Here is a 19,741-nt window from a genome sequence, read left to right as displayed (position 1 = left end):
ATACTTCTGGATTTGATTGTCTCCACTTAAGCAGAAGGGGTACTGACCTCCCAGATTCAAAACTAGGACGCCTCGTTAGGCAAGCTTTAAAGTCGGGAGGAAAGGGAGACAAAGGGAGATTTTATGTCATTTGAAGTCTAACAGGAATTTTTAACATACAAAATTAAGTAAAAGATGGAGTTATTCTGAAACAAAAGCTGAAGACTAAGAGTTTAATGTACTAAAATATCTGCATACAAACAAAGTAAAAGAATTGGAAGCATTTCAAAGTGATGGTGATTATGACCCCCATGTTGAGCATAACTCACCCCTGGCTGGCAGGTACTCTGTATGGCAGCATCAGCTTCAGTAGCCCTCCACAGGTGGCAGAAGGGCATCCACCCACATTGGCATGTAAGGGGTCTATAGAGCCCTAGGGAGGCTGCATGGGAAGCAGTCCATAGGAAGAGAGGCTGTGAGGAGCAGCCAATCTGGGCTCAGGAGGCCCATATAAGAAGAACAACAGGGCAGAGCAGGGGCAGTTACTCCCTGGAGCTCAAGGAGGGAGAACTGGGTGCCTTGCAGGTGGAAGGAAGCTAGCACCTTGGACAGAGCAGTATTGGCAGGGACCTGGGGAGCATAACGGAGCTCCTGGCTGGCTGCTGGGACTTGCGGGCTGGAAGCCCTGAGAAGAGGGTGAAGAATGTGCTGGGGCCATGGGGAAGTGGCCCAGGAAACTTAAGCAGCACTGGTGGAGAAGTTAAGGAGAGGCAGAAGGAGGCTGCTATCTACAGATCCTGGGCCAGAACCCAGAGTAGAGGGCAGGCCCAGGTCCCTCCCACTTGCCACGGGGTAGAACTGGGAGATACTTTCCCCCGGAAGGGGGAAAACATGGATGGTGGCCTGGCCGGAGGGCCGAGTCATGAAGAGGACACTGTGGGACTTGGACTGAGGTGGGTCTGCAGGTGCGGACAACAACAGGAGAGGCACCACCAGGAGAGGACGTACCGGCTGAGAGAGCTAATCCCTGAGATGGCCAGCAAAAGGCACCATGCTGGTGGGTGACCCCCGTGACGAAGACACAAAAGTTCTGTTTCCATCCCAGCATAGTCCCACTAGATTAACTTTAGAACACTATGGAACTATTGAATATACTTTCTGATTGGATTTACCACAGTGGAAATAACAGTCTATCTTTAGCAATGGCTAAAGAAAACACTACTTCTTGACCATTACCTGTAAATAATGGATCGGTTCAAGCATTTTCTACTCTTGCAACAAGCAAACAGATTTAGCTTTTTTTTTTTTTTTTTTATTGCTTTGGCAAACAGATCAGCAGAGGCTGATTCCTTTCCAAACATCTAATAAACCAGGAAACCAGTCTCTTTTTAAAGTCAGGTCAGGTGTGGAGGTGAAGGTTGCCATTTATCTCTCACACTTTTTTACCACCACCTCTCTCTCTCTCTCTCTCTCTCTATTATATAATATGCACGCACGCACACACACACACACACACCCATAATCTGCAGTACCGCCCCTGTCAGTTGGTAGGTTTATGCTTTTGTGTAGATGGCGTATGTTGCTCAAAATGTGGAGGCCGTAAATGTGTTTTGAGGGATTTTTTTTTTAAAGAAATGTTAAAGTGCTTAGAGCCTGACATAAGCAATGTTACATATTGAAATAACAAAACTCTTCAGCCATTGGAATGAACAGTGAGAGTGGAATGATGGAGAAGAGCTCGCAGGAGTCCTCCTGTTAACATTCCACAGCCAAACTGACAAGACGACTGGGGTAGTTTCCTGTTTGTGATGAGTCACCCTCTGTCTGGATACTGGCAAACCATCCCTGCCAGAAATAAACTAAACCCTGTAGCTAATAAAAAAAAAACTTCTTAAAATCAAATATTCTGCCTTTCAAATGCACTGTCAGGAATTTTCAGACCATTTTCCCAGAGGAGAATTGTCTCCCATTTTAAATGGCACAGTTTGAACACTGTTCATGATCAATATAAAAATGTATCTTGCAGGAAAAAAGGATAAATATTCCCAACAAGGATGCTTGGTGTTGTTTGCCTCCTTGGTTCTGGTTATGAGAAAGCATCTTAGTTTAAATGTGAAAGCAAATGAGAAGGTTCCACACGGCCCCTAGCCTTGGGACACTGGGCTCACTGCAGGCTAAAGGAGGGGAATTTTTGAAAGAACTGCTCATTAAAATATTGACTTCACAATGCCTGCCAGGTGCAGAGTTGGTACAGTAGGTACGGTTTATCAAGTAAAAAAGAAGGCAAGAAAAAAGTTTAAAAGCATTAGGAAATGACAAGAGACCATTAGTATCTATATTGCATATAGTACTGATAAATGACATCAGCAATACACTAGGGAAAGATTCTGCAGAGCATTAAATATGAAAATAATTCAGGAAAACATATTGCTTAAACTTTCCCTACAAAACTGCCACTTTGGGAGGAGAGGGTGGAAAAAAAAGCAAGGGGATATTTAAGTAAACGGAAGGTAGAGCAAAGTCTTTAAAAACAATGGAGCTGATTGTGGACCCTACTCCACTCCTTATATGCAACCCTTGGGAGACTGCTGTAAGTTAAAGTAGTACCTGGAATACAGAGGGCACACAAGCAGCTCAAAGGCAAGCCACCTTTATCTCCCCTCCCACTGGGCTGTGGGTTCTGTGCTCCGTGTCCAGGAGGTGCAGCACAGGATCTGCCCCAGTGATCTTATGTATATTATGGAGGTGTCCGTAGTGACTCCATAGTACAGGTTAAATTCCAATTTATGTTTAAAGCCAGACTGAAGTTCCCTCTGTTTCCCATTTTAATGATTGAATTTAGTCTCTAACTCTGACGTAACTCCTCAGAATACAATTGGCTTTTCTCTAAATGTTTCTTAAGCAAACAGTCAGTATTTTGCCCCATTTTCCCTGATGTATCTTTGGATTCTTCTTCTTACATAACCTCAGGTACACAAACTCCAAATTGTATGTGCACACACACGCCCACTCTGATAACATCTTTGACTTAGGCCTTTTTCTGAAATCTTAAAATTAAACTGAGAGTTATTGCTTTGATATTTGGGGTGGAGCAAAATCCAGTGCAGCAGCCATCTGCTTAGCAACACAGGTGGCCAGGAATGCATCATTCCAGTGCACCAGTCACTGCGCTGGTTCTGCAATTAATATAGAGTTCAATTCAAAGTCTCTGTTCTGATATTAAAAACCACTCTCTGAGACTGGCCCTAACTACCTGAGATATATCCCCTCTCCTTCTGCTAATATGACTGCCCATGACAGCAGCATTCACATGGAAGTGTGAAACTGTCCCATCCAATTCAGGCCATTTTTGCTTTAAAAAAAGACTAATACTTCTTACTGGTGTTTCTTGCTGTCTTGTCAGCTTCATTCAGGGCCGCCGGGGGGGGGGGGGGGCAAGTGGGGCAATTTGCCCCAGGCCCCGCAGGGGCCCCCACGAGAGTTTTTCGGGGGCCCTGGAGTGGGGTCCTTCACTCACTCCGTGGGCCCCGGAAAACTCTCGCGGGGCCTGGGCCCCCGGAGCTTCTTCCGCTCCGGGTTCTCCGCGGCAATTCAGCGGCGGGGGGTCCTTCCGCTCCGGGACCCGCCGCCGAAGTGCCCCGAAGACCCGCGACGGGGGGTACTTCCGCCCCGGGACCCGCCGCCAAAGTGCCAGGTCTTTGTCGGCAATTCGGCGGTGGGGGGCAGGCCCCCTGAATCCTCTGGGCAGCCCTGGCTTCATTTACAACCTACACATTTATATAGCTACAACTCATTTTGCTGAGAATGTATTAATACTGCATGTTCGCAGAATCCACTGTTGGGTTCCATAAACATATAGAGACAAACACACAGAGTCTATAAATTATGTGTATCAAATATATGCTCAAAATCTATGGCCCTCTAGTGTCAGAATACACTTCATGGTGGTAATCACAGTAGAAACCTGAATAGGACTTTAATAGAAATATAAATAGGAAGACAAGGGAATTTTAAAGCTGCTTACCTGCATTTCCTTTTAAAGAGCAGTCAATTCACCATGAGAAACGCTGAAGCACCTTTTACTTAGAAGCAGATTTGCTTTATCATATTTCCCAGATATTTTGGTCCTTCGTTTTTATTACAAGGGACATTTGTATGAAAATAGGATCTTTGGGTCAAAAGAGCTCATCTGCTCTTGTTGCTTATTCCCACCTGAAATCATAATCCTCTGTATGTGACTTCATGTTTGGTAGCTGGAGAAATACTTATAATGCCACTAAGGATTATGACTATAGGAAAGAAGAATAAGCAGGAATATGTGAACTCAAGAACAGTTATGGTCTGAAGAGGGACTGTGTTTTGCATGTATATGGTTTTCCGTCACTTCTTTTTAGGTTGTAAATTCTTCGGAGCAGGAGCTGCATCTTCCTACGTGTCTGTACAGAGCCTACCACATTTTTGGCGGTAGTATAGTATAAATAATAATGACATAGGAAAAAATCTATGTTAAAAGAATGTTATGTAGGCTGCAAAATCAAGCACTCAAAGATTAGGAAGTGCCAGATCTATAGTTGTCCGTTTAACTGTAGTGAAACCATTTGCATGCCCATTTTGTACATTGAATGAGGCCGGGATACTGTGGAAAAAATAGTATGTGATCATGTAATTAAAAATATAATGCATATGCCCAAGGTGGGGGGGGGGGGAGTCAAGGGGTGAATTAAGGTTGAATGGGCAATCACTGGGAGTTGTAGGTGCTCAGATCATTTCCAAGTCAGGCCAACTTTTTTTTTTTTTTTTTTTTTGGTGCCTAAATATGAATTTAGGGGCCTAAACTTTGTGCTCCCACTTTGAAAAATTTTGGCCTTACTTACTCCTATTCCACTGAAGATCCGACTAATCCTCCCCTACTGGACACACCATTGGTGGTATGAGCTAAAAACTGCACCTGAGACAGATCCCTGGGAACAGAATTGCTCAGCCCAGTGGATTGTGGCCTAATGCACAAACTGCCTGATCCTCAGTGCTCTTTCTAGTGGACCCCAGCCCTGAGGAAGCAAGAAGTCACTAAGAGGAAGTTAATGCTGCGAGGCATGTGTGGGAAGGAAGGGAGTTGTATGCTGCAAAGCCACAACTCCCATCTCTGTACATACTACTTACCACCATTTTGCATGATCAGATTTGCTCTTCTATGTACTACCCAGTGGATGGTGACATATGTCCCATGTCAGGTAGCCAGTGCTGTCTATCACAAATGCATGAGATCATTCCAGTCCCTGAGGATTAATGCAGGGACACATTGATAGGCCAGATGAATCAATAACACACTGGTGCAATCACTACTGGAATACTGTGTCCAGTTCTAGTGTCAACCATTCGAGAAGGATGTTGATAAATCGGAGAGGGTTCACAGAAGGGCCCCAAGAATGATTAAGGGATTCTGAACCCAAAAGATTTTATATTTCCATGTTATAATTTTAGAGCAGAGGTCATCTTTAAGAGCCCACACACACGATCACAGGATTGGATAAGATTGGGCCTGCAGTGAATAAGCCTTTCAAACTAATTACATTTATTCCCTGTATGGCTTAGTCTATGGGCTCTTACCTCTCCAACTGTTTCCAATCTGCTGGCATCATCTGAAGTACTGGTCAAATTACCATGGTGAAGAAGAGAGTCATCATCTTTGGAAGGGCTGTTTACTCCTTCTAACTCATCAAAAAAAATGTTCACGTCCTTAGCTACTACAAGCAAAAACAAAAACAAAAATAGAGTTTCAAACTAAAGCTGAAAATAGACACTGAAAATAATACATTATAATAACCAAATATTGTACTTTTGCTTGTTATGAGATAAGCACCTTTTGGTTTAAAATTTTAAGGGCTTGTGGTTGTCAACAGTTGTATGATAGCACAATGATATCTTCATTAGCAGGCAACAAAGCTTTAGGAAAACTAATACTTTTATGATGCAAATAAAAAAATATCTAGCACAATAAAAGATGTGCTAGCTAATTTCCTGGTTTCTCTTCAGATAATTGGTTTAAAGGCTTGCCTTTGGGATTACAGTGACCTCTGAAAATGTATTATAATAAAAAGGCAACATTTTTTAATATTCTCTGAAGTGTCCTGTTACATCTTGCAGAGATTCTCATAGGTATCACAGCCAGAGGGTTCAGAATGACCACAGTGCAGTCTGTTCCACCTTGTATTTAGCTGTAAGACTGAGTACATTTCCCAGACCTGAAGAAGAGCTCTGTGTAAGCTCAAAAGCTTGTTTCGGTCACCAACAGAAGTTGGTCCAATAAAAGATATTACCTCACCCACCTTGTCTCACGGTATATTGGTCTGTCTGATGCCACTGAGAGGGTTGTGAGAGAAGCAATGGTTTAAACCCACATATTATATCCAGTCTGAAGAGAGGTCAGGAAACCATTCTATTTGCATTACTGTATTGTTTCATCAGGACTGAAAATGACTGCACCACACCTGAAGTGGAGGGGACGTTGTCCAGGCTTGCCAGAGGAAGGCAGTAGTGCTTTATGGGAGGGAAGGGGAAGGAGGTCAGAAACTGCTGCAAAAAGGTGGGTGGTGGTCAGCTTTGCAGCACTGACTCACCCCCTGGGAATGGGAGGGCAGAAGTCTTTAAAAGGTGTAACCCCGGGCATTGGAAGCCCTTTCTCCATGCAGCAGGAAAGGCACCACTCTCCCTCCCCTCAAGGTGCTAATGTCTGGTTGGGTTAGGACCTGCTGTGGGCATTGCGCTACTCGCTCCTTCGTAGGGGGGCTGGGAAGGAATTTTTCCCTCATCACCGTATGAACTTCAGTGGAGTGGGGGTTTTTTGCCTTCTCCACAGCGGATGTCAGGGAGGACCTATTATGGTGAGGAGAAAAGTGGTTAGGCTATGTCGCAACTTATTTTGTAAGTGTGGGGCAGATGTCCAGTGCAGGTACCCCATAGGGAAGGCATCCAGTGACCAGATAAATGGCCTAGTAATGGACTTGAAAAGGAGGTGCTGATTAATGGAACAGGGTGGGGGGGGGTTGGGGCACCTATGATTGGTATGGCAAGGAGCCAACCCTCCCTTTCTTATAGCCCACCTTAACCCTCCTCTGAGGGGTGGATGGATGGTAAGGTCCAAGCCATGGGTTGGTTGGGGGACCTGGATGGAAAATGAAAGGGGCTGTTGGAAACCTCGTGTCATTATTTGAATGAACATGGATTTGCCTGCACTGTATACTTTTATCCGCCGGGTAGTCTCAGACATCTAATAATAAAGCTGCGGCCTGATTAAAATTCATATCAAGTGTCTCCTGTCCTTCTTCCGGGATAGCCAGCCAATCTCCCACCAGGTACCCCACAGTAAATGATATATCACCTACACACACTTCTCATAATTGTTTACAGTAAAACAAGGTCACAGAGGACTATCTATAGATGTACTAATAATGAAATGTTCTATACTACTTAAACTCTGAGGTTGTGCTGGGTGCTCATTGGCTGAGTGGCTGTCCAAGACTACTGCACACCAGTGTGTCATGAAAGGGGAAAGCCAGATGGGCTGGTATGGTGGGCACAGCTGGGGAGGAGAAGGGTGTGACGTTGCAGTCTATATGATTTTATAAAAATATGCTAACGAGTGAATATAATGTAACTGGAATATGCTTCATGCAAAAGGTCTCTTGTCTCTTGATACAAAAGGTATCATTACAAAGCTCATAATCTACTGAGTATAAATGTACCACTCTTGTATCTGAAACTAGAAATATGAAATATAACTCTGAGGGCCTCTTGTAATTATGCAAAGTGTGGGCCATTAATGGTGGTTTGGAATCTTGATGACTCCCATTAACCAGGACAATTGACTGCAGATGGCTGCGTTTTACCTGTAAGTCTCCCTGTATACATGTGTGCTGGCAAGTGGGCAATGAAGTCTTGCAGTGACATGTGATCATATCACTTGAACTGGAATCCATCTTTAACCTGGTGTCTTTCCATTGAGAAGGAGGGGGAGGGATAGCTCAGTGGTTTGAGCATTGGCCTGCTAAACCCAGGGTTGTGAGTTCAATCCTTGAGGGGGCCACTTGGGGATCTGGGGCAAAATCAGTACTTGGTCCTGCTAGTGAAGGCAGGGGGCTGGACTTGATGACCTTTCAAGGTCCCTTCCAGTTCTAGGAGATGGGATATCTCCATTAATTATTATTATTATTATTATAACCCAGAGAGGGACAAAGGATTCCCGCCTTATGCAAAAGATATATGAAGGGGTGGAACAGAACAAAGGGAGAGGAGCCATCATGAAGAATCCCCTAGCTACCACCTGAGCTGGAACAAGAGCTGTACCAGGAGAAAGAATTATGCCCAGGCCTGGAAGGTGTCCAGTCTGAGGAAAAAACTTACTGAAGCATTTCTGAGGGCGAGATTATCTGTATTCAGTTTGATTAGACATAGATTTGCACGTATTTATCCTACTTTTGTGAAAAGTGCCGGGGCATCTTTAGTGACAAGTGGTCAATGGAGTCACTTTCCATTTCATCCAGAAGAGGGGGGTCTTCCACCAACATAGTGCTCCAAAGCAACCTACTGAGGCACTAGTTCAATGCTGACTCAGCAGAAAAAGTTGCCCACTGCCTCACCATCAGTCTATATATTCAGCAACATAAAGGACTTTTTTTTCTCCTGTCTGTAATAATCATAGTGGTGGAGTTTTTGAAGCAGGGTAAGAGTACTGTGGCAAGTTAATACATGCTATTCATATTCATGATCACTATTTCTTCCATTTCAAGCAGGCTGCCTGAAAAAATTCTTCCTCATTCAGTAATAATTTGGATGTTGATCACAATCTGTCTTTGCACATGTTAACATGAGGAGGGTCTATCACAGTACTTAAACATAAGAACTTTTGGGGCAGACGATCATTTTGAATTACCAGTAGCTCCACTGTACTGGAATCTTGAAGGAGAGCCCTTAAAGACAGACCATGCTAGCTTGTACTTTATCAATGCCTCGGTATACTATCTCAAAGCAATATGAGACTGAGATAGTGAGACTTTCTATGTGTTATCCAAAATAAGTCTATCTTTCAGCAAGGGGAGATGAAAGAAGACATGCATGACTGATTTTGAAGGAGAGATTGTTGGAGCGTAGCACACTAGAGAATTTACTCATGAGCTAACTGTTCATCCTTCCATGAAAATTGCCCCTGTAACACTGATGAGGTCATTGGGACATTGAATAATCTGCTTCTTAAGTGCCAGTAATGTACAGAGTTGCAACTTGGATGGTTTCCAAACTGGTACACAGTTGGGTGGTTTAGATAGCTGCTTTTTTAAAGACTGGTTTAAAACAGACTGGATGACTCAGAGGACTTGTAATGAAACACAATCTTATTTTGGGGTCACTTTGAAATCCAGCCCATCTCAGGAGTGACTAAAAGTCATAATCAGTGGGCAGTAGCTCAGTGGCCTACGTGATATTAGTTTGAAAGGTCTTTCAAAACAGTCTTCTCTGTCACAAAAAGCCATAATAACTGGTATTCTGGATGGCAACCTAAGCAAAAGAGCTAAAGACAGAATAATTACAGACACTGGAGTACCTTGTCATCTCTAGAGGTGTCCATGTCCCTCTTTAGGTTAGGGTATAAACATGCTGATTGAAAGAACGTAGAGATCCTTACATTGCTATTGCCGTGGTGTTTCTATTCTATGGATAAACTGAGTTTCAGTCTCCAATGCTGAATATGTGGCTCTCACATTTCTTAGAATTTTTTCATAAGGCTTGTTGAATATCAAAAATGGAATTTCTCAAAAGAATGTTTAATCAAAAAGTTGGTTGTTTCCTCTCCCTGCTCCTCAATTTTAATGATGTTTGTGGTACTTTAAAGCCTTCTCTTGTACACATCACTCTGCTGCTAGTAGTAACTAGTTTATCCATTCCACTGAACCGAATCTGCATCCTTCCTGCACCATCAAACATTCCTTAGGGCACAAACAAGGTCCCACCATTCCTATTTTTCCTGGGCCTCTCTCTGCATGTTCTCTGTATTGTGAAGGCACAAGTTTTTCATCTCTAAGTACCAAGGAATTCTTTCAGCCAGCCTTTTTCACGTGTTCCTCCAGTTGCCCCATGGCATATCTGGCATGGCAGACACCCTAGTTTCATTCTTAACACGTTTCCATTTTCTTTTCTGGACCAGTACCTGAAATAACTGCTTGTTGACAGACTAAGCACATAGTTGGTCATACAATGTATTCCATCCTAGCCTCAAGTGCCAAACCCCATCCCACACAGAGAAACAGTAAACCTTCTGTGACATGTAAATCAACGGAGCCAATCCTGGGTACACAATGTGATGCTTTGGGGTTCAACCCAGACCACTAAGGGGTTGTGTTACTGCCTGACCTGCAACTCTGGATGCTTTAAATGCTATACTGCTGTGGCTCACAGCCCTGACACCAACAGCCAGCCTACAAGCATTCAGGTCACACCATGGCTTACACTGCCCAATTACTTTTAGGAGCTTAACCTCAGATCCCCCTCTCCAGTTCCAAATTTCCCCAAAACTGTCTGCCCTGCAGTGTCCAGCCCTCTCCTGGAACACTCACAGAGGTTAAGTTTGCTGTTCCTTTAAAGAAACGGTAAACAGAAGCTCCTTAATTTAACTGGGGTTGACAAACATTGCATATTAATCAAAGTACTGAATTGGTTTATAGTAAAAGTAAAACTAGTTTATTAAATGAAAAGTCATAGGTTTAAGTGATATCGAGTAAAAGGAATTAAGGTAGAAAGGGTTACAAGCAAACAAGTGAAAATACATGTCTAAGACTAAAACCTGATTTAACAAACTAGACTCTCTTGTTCAAAGATGTGTTTCTCACCAAGTCTGTTTCCAGCATGGTCGATCAGACTCTCTGACCCTTTCACAGATCTCTAAGTGCTCTGTACCTTTGTCTTTTCAGTTGAAGGATGCCAAAATGTCTTTTTCCTCATATCTTCTCAAAGTTCATTGGCCCTGCTTCAAGAGACAGGAAGGCTTCCTGGGGGTGCAGTTTCCACTCCCCATGGAGATTAAGTGGTCATCTTTCCCCTCTTACTCTCCTGACAGCTTTGTTCATCTTGCATGTAAATGTACCTTCATTTTCTCTGCCTGATGACCAATCAGGTCAGACAACCAAATACACATTCCTTTGTCTAGGGCAGACTGGGCTTATTATGCATTGCTTGCCAAACATATTTTAAGAACATAATTCTAGCACATCTTTAACTATTTGCACACACAGTACACAATTATTTTTGGGACCAGCATGTTACCAGTTTGTATATGATACCTTACATGACACCTTTTAGATACAGATTATGGCAGTGTGTTAGGTGTAGTGAGTATGTCAGGCCTGATAAGAATTGATTACCGTAGTGAACCACCAATGGGCCTCTGTGTCACATCCATCCAATCCCAGACCACCACATAGCAACATGTGAGAAAGCTCAGTCGGCCAGTAAGCAATTAGTGGAGTGCACCAATCACAAGTTAGAGTGGAAATATGATTTTTTGTGTGTGAAATTTCAGGAAATTTTTTTAAACGTATACAAAAATATTTCTAATAAACTGTCAAAAAACCCTAGGAAATTTCAAATAAATCCATATGTTTTTGTGAACCATTTCACTTTCCTCAGAACATCTTTTTTGACAAACGTATTTTTTTTGGTTAAAAAATGTTGACCAACTCTAAACTACACAAAAGTGAGCGTCAGCACTTCGCTGTTTTACATAATGCAGCCTTATGCCACATATAAATCTTCTCAGAATAGAGCACTAAATCATCCTAACAGAATGATATATAATAAGTTGTATCAGACATAGGATGTTGAGTTTTCATTTTTCAAGATGGATTGGTGCTGATATCTCATAAAACATGGCTTTTTTAGGCAGTGAAGTACTATAGCTGTACACAGTAACATATATGGGTAGAGGAGAGATCAAGAGCCCAATCTTTATTGGTTTAGATCAGCTTAATTGTACAAATTCTTCTCAGCCTCCACATTCCATTTTGGGTCTCCCCACTCCTCAGGTACTAAGGTACCCAGTCATCACTAATCTAGTCATAATGAGAGTCACGAAAGAACAAGGACATAAATACTATTACTGGAACCAAAGTCTGAGAAGCTTAAGGATTTCTGAGTGAAATTAAAAGATGTAACTAATTGGAATCCGATCCACCCACTCTTTTAGTGGAATGGGATTAATAAAATATTGCAATGGCTCCCAGGATCACGCTCCCAGAAATAGATCCGTTCCCATGATTCCTATGGAGGATGAAGATCCAATATTTATCAACATCTCTAAACAGATTATCTGAGTGTAACTAGCAAATACATTACCCTGTATAGCATGATCCAAATTTTCAAAAGTAGCGTCTAATTTTGGGTGCCTCAGGTTTGAGATGTCTAATTTTAGACTCTAAGGGACCAATTTACAGAAGTCCTAAGCACTCATGCAGCTATGATAGGAGTTGTGGGTGCTCAGCACCACTGAAAATTAGGCTTTAGGAGTGAAATCCTGGCCCCAGTGAAGTCAATGGCAAAGCTCTCACTGACTTAAATAGAGCCAGGATTTCTTTCTAGGTGTATGAAGCTGGACACCCAAAAACGGAGGCACCTAAAATTAGAGGCTACTTTTGAAAATGGGTATCCCTCTACATGTTTTACTACTGGCAAGATGGGAGCATGGCCCTGCCATAACTGGATTTTATTTCTTCTAATTAATAGCCCTTATATTACTAGTTATCACAGCATGAAGTTGAGTACTTTCCACCTTAGGATAATAGAGATATTCTAGATATCAAAATTCAAATGACTGCTCTTTGGAAGCTACTAGACATCCTAAATAAATTGATTTCACCTCTGAAATATTAATTCCTTTAACAATTCTTCATGGTGATGCTTACAAAATCTCGCATGTTTCTAAGTCTACATGGTTGTTTCTCTCCTCTTATGCCAGTATGGAAAAATCCTACATACCAAAAAGCACTTGACAGAAAGCTCTTGGATGTAAAGGTCTAATTTGTGCCAATTTATCCTAAAAACCCACTGCCAATCAAAAGTGTTCAAATATTTGCAGCAAAATCTCTTTCTAGGTCCTGCCATACTAGTAGGACATTGCACAATTGCAAAACTTTTTTGTAGCACCTATTTGGTCTTTTTGAACAATAATAATATCTATTATTATTATACTGCAATATTACATCATGGGGATTTTTTAAAATAGCCTTCACAACATACAGGATCTTTAAGCATAAAAAGGGGAAGCTACTATAAATCTTGACCACGCACCAACTCTTCAGGTCTGGGAAGTCAGGAGTTTTGTTAAATCCTCCACAGAATTCTTGCATTTTAGATGCTCAAATTCATTCTATCTCCTTTGACTTTCCTTAACATTCTTGCAGTGCCGAAGAGTTCTGTCTTCTGGAGCTCATTGATTGTGATGTTAAATCCATACTTGCCACAGAGGCTTCAAAGCAGACACTTGGCAACCTCAATGTGTCTCTTCATAAATTCTCTCCCAGCTACACTGCTGCCGGTGCTCAACACATGCTCCACCATCTCTTTCTTTTTGGAACACAGTCTATAGTTTGGGGAGCAATTTTGTCGGTCAACTCTGTTTCAAAGGTGATTAAGCCTTAAGGACTGCTCTTGTGCACTCATAATGAAGCCCTCTGTCTCTTTTGAAGTGTCCTTCTAAAGCCATAAGTAAATCTTCGATCACTGATGCGTTCCATCTCTTTACACCACTGTCCGATGTCCGTGCATTGATTTCTGCATAAATCTTTCTTTGGTGGTTTGTTTTCTCCTTTCCTTTATGGGAGCCATTGCTTGTTATTGTGACCAGATGATGTTTTACTCTGGCTGACTCCTCATATTTTCATGTGCTATTCATCATTGGCAATTATTATTAATTATTATTTATTTGAATTACCAAAGCACCTAGGAGCCCTAGTCATGGCCAAGGACGCTGTTGTGAAATGGAAAGATTCAAGCTCTGAGCAAGTGTGTTTTACAATCTGCTTTCTCTAAGGAGATCAGTCTACAATGTCCACAATCCGGACCAGTTTTTTCATGATTCATTTTCAATTAAATAATCAGAAATTAAATAAGTCTCTCTTAGAAATCTACCTGGATGTTAGAAAATACTTCCAACATAGAGAGGAAAAATTAGTAAATCAAAATGATTTTAAAAATCCTTGGGAATCCATACCACAAGGTGCTTCCCCAACCTCCATATTTTCATCATATACGAAATATTCTGAACAGCAACAGGTTTTTCTAGACTTTTCCCTTTGCAGCAGTGATAAAAGAAAGGTAAATATTTTGAAGCAAATCATCAGGGTCAATAACTTAGAGGTCTCAAATCAGAGGTATACAATTGTTCAAGATGTTTTTATAAACTGATTGCTTTCCTGTGGACAGCAAGTTCCCCCTTTCAATTTAATAACTAGGAAACTACAGTTGAAGCCTTTGCTACTTTTAATCTTTTTTCTAAAAGTTCTCCATTCCCCATTGCACATCTTCAATAGTACAGTATGGGGAATGGGGAATTTTTTTTGAAAGAAGATTAAAAGAATACTGTATTATAGTAAATACTATAGTACATCTCTATTTAGCACTCCAGCTTTAAGAAGAGCTTGAGATTCTAGGCAGATTAATTTTGAGAGAATAATGGTTCTGGGTAATTTGGCATGCTTCTTGTGAATTGCAGATGGTTCTGGCTGGTTTAAATGTTTTGTGTAGTTCGGATACTGTATGGCCCCTGTGACGCTGGCAGATCAGGTGACAGCTCATGACAAGGACCCTACACCACAAATGCATGGCTGGAAACCAACTGGTTCACCTGTATGTTAGTATTGTTAAAATAGTTATTAGATTTAGAGAGATTTGTTTAGTGTTTAGACTTTATGAAATGCTTGTGAGCTGCTGAATGCATTAATCTCACTTACAATACCCGTATACCATGTAATAAGGTAATATTTAAGTGTTTTGCTCTGTAACTATAGACATGTTTATTATGAAACTTAGAAAGCCCCACTGTCAGGAGAGAAGTATTACCAAGTGTGAAATACCAGTTTATCACAAAAGGTGTCATCTCTTGTCAAAAAAAAGAAGGCCTATAGACACTAGACAAGCCATTATGGAACATCAGTGGACAAAAATTTTGTTGATTGCTTCATCCACACCCATGAAGAGGGTATGTGCACAAACTCTCATCCCATCATGGCTTGAACTCTAGGGAAATGAAATCTAAATCCCTGTCAAGAAGAAATTCTTACCACTGTACTGCTTGGAATTTGGAGAGGGCAATATTTCTAAGCATAAGCAAGGGTTCCCCAAGCCGTTTAGCTTGGGTTAGCCCTAAAGGACATATAGAGCTTGTACATTACAGCAGTTTCTATTATTGTTTGGAACCAAAGACTAACTCATTTGTGTGTGTGTGTATGTTTACCTGCTTTAACCTTGTAAATAACTCTCACTTCTTTTTCCTAGTTATTAAATCTTTAGATTATTTATTATAGAGATTGGCTACAAGCATTGTCTTTGGTGAGAAATCTAAGGTACAATTGACCTGGGGTAAGTGACTGGTCCCTTGGGACTGGGAGTAACCTGAATACTGTTGTCATTTTTGTTTTAAGGGACCATCTATCACAAAGATAGGCTTGCCTGGGTGGCAAAATAGACTGGAGTGCCCAAGGGGACTGTCTGTGACTCCATATTAAGGCTATTATAGTGCTTGAGTTCACACTTGATACTTGGTTGGTGAAATCTAACTATAGAACACACAATCAATGTGGGGTTTGTGCCCTTCTTCTTAACAGTCTGCCCTGAGGTTGGCACTTATGAGTCGTGAGCCACTGCAGACAGCATGACTGACCAACTTTGCAAGGTGTGGTTTTAGCATTTCCAGGTTCATTATAGGTAGTTATCTCTGGATTGTGTCTGACTGGCAAAGGGCAATTTCAGAGAGATTCTGAGTATATTGTGGACAAGAGCATATTGGAAATAATTAGGCTTAAGACAGAATAAGCTGAAATCTTTCCTATTAAACATATTGAGACTATATTTTGAGCTGGAGTTCATAAGTGCAGAATTCTGATCGGAAACATTAGAAATGGCTTGTAAGTCTTTAATATCTTTTGTACAGTAATTGTTTGTCTTACTTTGCACTTTAAAGGAGACTAGCAGCACAAGATCAGCAGGATGGAAAATAAAGACAGAGCAGCTTTACGCTAAAGTCTTTGTACTAACAAAAGAAATAAAAATTGAAAAATGCTGTTCAACAATCAAACTTGGCAATCTAGCAAACAGTGATGTCCCGCCTAACAAAAGTTAGACAGAATGAAAGAAAATGCCCAGGAAACTTATGTTAGCGAACAAAAATGTGGTTGCTTGACAGCCACTCTAATGCTACTTTTGTTGCACAGCCTACTTAAAATAAAAGTAGCAACCAAAGACCAATCAGGCTAACCAACCTAGCAAGAATGTTTCACTGTGCTATATCCAGGGCCGGATTTCCAATTAGGCACACTAGGCACAGGCCTAGGGGCGCCGGCGTTGTAGGGGTGCCTAAAAGTGGGTTAAAAGTTAAAAAGTTAATACATACGCAGTTAGAAGTGGTTAGTGTAAGCTTATTTTAAAAATTATAAACAATCTAATGATACAGGAGAACCTCAGAGTTATGGACACCTCAGGAATGGAGGTGGTCTGTAACTCTGAGATGTCTGTAACTTCGAATAAGACCTTACGGACTTCATCCACTGGAGGAGGGCTCCAGGCGGGGGTGGGGTCAGGGCTTCTGACCCTTGGGAGCACCAGGGCTCAGGGCTTCAGCCCCACGGCTCTGTTCCTGGCTTTTTCCCCGGGGCGTGGGGAGCACCGGGTCTCAGGGCTCCCCACGGCTCCACTCCAGGTTTCAACAGGGGTGGGGCTCGCTGGGGCTCTGGGCTTTAGCTACAGTGGGAGTGCTGGGGCTGAAACCAGCGCTCCCCTCATAGCTAAAGCCCTGAGCCCCAGCGCCCCCCATAGGGCTGAAGCTGGTGCTCCTGAGGGTCAGAAGTCTGGATTCTTCTAACTATTGTAAGAGAACTTTTAAAAGGTATGGATTGTGAGGATATCATTAGTGTGTTCACGGAGCAGAAGTCAAGGAAGAAACATGATAATACTTAGTCCTGCCATGAGTGCAGGGGCCTGGACTAGATGACCTCTCGAGGTCCCTTCCAGTCCTATGATTCTATGATTTTATGTGAAGTAAAGTAGCACCTACCTGCTACCTATGTGATTGTTTTAATTACATGTTTTTTTTGTTATTGCATTGAATAAATATTTAATTTTTCTAAATATTTCTTTTCATTTCATTTTTACAGAAAACACATAGGTCAGCTGTAGGCAGGAGCGGGCTGGGGGGAACGCGGAAGATGCTGTGCCTAGGGGCGCATAAGGTGTAAATCCGGCCCTGACTATATCCTAATTATTTGCTATCCACATCTGACTGCAGGTAGCAAGAAAATCCTCAGATGTGTAGCCCACCTTTGCGAATTGGACTGCACTGCAAGCAGGTGGCCACACCAGGAATTGTAGGCCTGGAGAATGAACTACTCTCAGGCCTGGTCTACACTGGGGGGGGGGGATCGATCTAAGATACACAACTTCAGCTACGAGAATAGCGTAGCTGAAGTCGACGTATCTTAGATCAACTTAGAATCACTTACTTCCCGTCCTTGCGGCGCAGGGATCGACAGCCGCCGGTCCCCCATCAACTCTGCTTCCGCCCCTCGCCGTGGTGGAGTTCCGGAGTCGACGGCAGAGCGATCGGGGATCAATTTATCGTGTCTACACTAGACACGATAAATCGATCCCCGATAGATCAATTACTACCCGCCGATCCGGCGGGTAGTGTAGACATACCCTCACTCTGAAATGAAATGTGGTCTCTCCAAAGGAGAATTAAGACACAGTGGTCAGGTGCATGGAACATGCATTGCCAATGGTGGCTGCATCTGCTCTATGGATAAATAAAGGACCACAATCTCCAGGGCTGTCAATCTGGTCCCTTTCTGCATGAGCACTTAAATTCCTATTTATAACAAAGTTAACACTTAGATCTTATGTTCATGTTCATTCCTCTTTAAACCATTGGAACTGATGAACTAGGCATAAGCTAGTGACGACTAACTACTGAATGCAGGTTAGATGCATTCATTATTTACAAATATTTTGTTACTAATGCCCCCTACCAAACCAGCATCTCTTTTCTGTAGGAAGTGGGGATCTTCTACAGCAGTTTTAAATATGTTTCAATAAGTTTTCTGGATAACCTGTACACACTATTCAATGACACTTTGGATTGCCCAGCATAAGCACATAACCTAATAAAAGAGTCTTACAGTGTGACACATTACCTAGGGAACATGGGGAAAGGCAGCCTCAAAATAAATGATGCTCTGTCAATATGTCTAGTCCCAAAATCTAATTTGTTTTAAGAAAAAAAAGTTTTGCTACATCTAATATTAGTAGAAAGCTTTTGTGACTTTTAACATACTTATTTGACAAAATAGGAGTAGTGGAGGAAAGTGGTTAAGCATTTCCCAGAAATGTTTGCAACACAAACACTACAGCTTTGTGTTATTTAGTTATTCATATTCATAACTGAAGAGAGCCTTCAATCCAGGCACTTGTACAAAAAATTAAGATACTGTACATACAATCAATCAAAAGACAGACATGCCTCCACATTCTAACCCTTCCCAAAGAAGTCAGCCTGCAAATTAACCACCGCCTTCATCGAGTCACTGCATTCTTCTACCCTCTCCTCCCCAAACACATACAAAAAGAAATTCTGTTTACAGTGTGTCTTGATAATCAACATATTGGGGCTGCGATGGACAAAGAGGATAGGAAGCAAGTTCTATAGTCAAGGATCCTCATGGAAAATGCTCCCTCAGTTTAGAAATCACACAGAGTTCAGTACAAATCTATAGCATAGAAAGGGTAAGCAAGAAGATATCGATTTTAATCAAACAACTAACCCTCTTGCTGCAATTATGCTGCGCTCAGGTCTCCCCAAGAATTAATGACGCAGTCACTCGAATGGAAGATCAGATGCATGATACCTAGCATTTCTGACCAAACTAAAGAGGAACACAGGTTTTTTAATACATACTTGAATATCTTGTAGCATTTGAAGATTTGAGGAGCTGTTTTTCTCAAGACAACTAGTTTAAAATAAAACCTTGAATAAGGGCGATAAGGGAGGTAATAAAGCAGCAGGGCCACTGGGCCACGAATCTTGATTCTTGGCCACAATAGTTTTCACTACTGTTGAAATTCAATTATCCACTCAACTCTCTCATAAGTTTCCAATTTATTCACATTGTCATTCAATTCTCCAGTTTAACCATTCCTTCAAGTATTACATTATTTTGATTCATCTCAGTCAGCTCTTGTACAATATAATCGATTTTAGATCCAAGTAGTAACTTACTTTCTTGTATTGCATTAAGAATTTCTGAAAAGTCCACATCTGTCCTCTGGACGTCTGGCTTTATCGAAATTTGCGTTTCCAGCTGGTTACTTTGCAAGTCCTCTGTTCCTTCTGAAGAAATCGAAGAGATTGATGGAGTTTGTGACAAAGCAGCAGAAAATCCAGCAAGCGGCTTTGAGGAGAGGCAACTGTCACAATAACTAAAGCTAGCTAATCTTTTATTTTTTCCACCCAAGC

At 41.8% G+C, this 19,741-nt stretch overlaps 1 protein-coding gene across 1 annotated transcript in view; it reads right to left on the bottom strand.

The window, feature by feature from the left end:
* ANO4 (anoctamin 4) overlaps nt 1-19,741 on the bottom strand; it is a 189,506-nt gene that overhangs the window by 144,869 nt on the left and 24,896 nt on the right. The window contains exons 2-3 of the mRNA XM_065408353.1: nt 19,505-19,615; nt 5,587-5,723 (exon numbers count right to left, since the gene is read on the bottom strand). Coding sequence (XP_065264425.1) covers nt 5,587-5,723; nt 19,505-19,615 — 248 coding nt within the window. The remainder of the gene's footprint in view (nt 1-5,586; nt 5,724-19,504; nt 19,616-19,741) is intronic.

Source organism: Emys orbicularis, chromosome 1, assembly GCF_028017835.1.
Source record: "Emys orbicularis isolate rEmyOrb1 chromosome 1, rEmyOrb1.hap1, whole genome shotgun sequence".
Lineage (NCBI taxonomy): Eukaryota > Metazoa > Chordata > Testudines > Emydidae > Emys > Emys orbicularis.
This window is presented reverse-complemented; position numbering and strand designations above follow the sequence as displayed.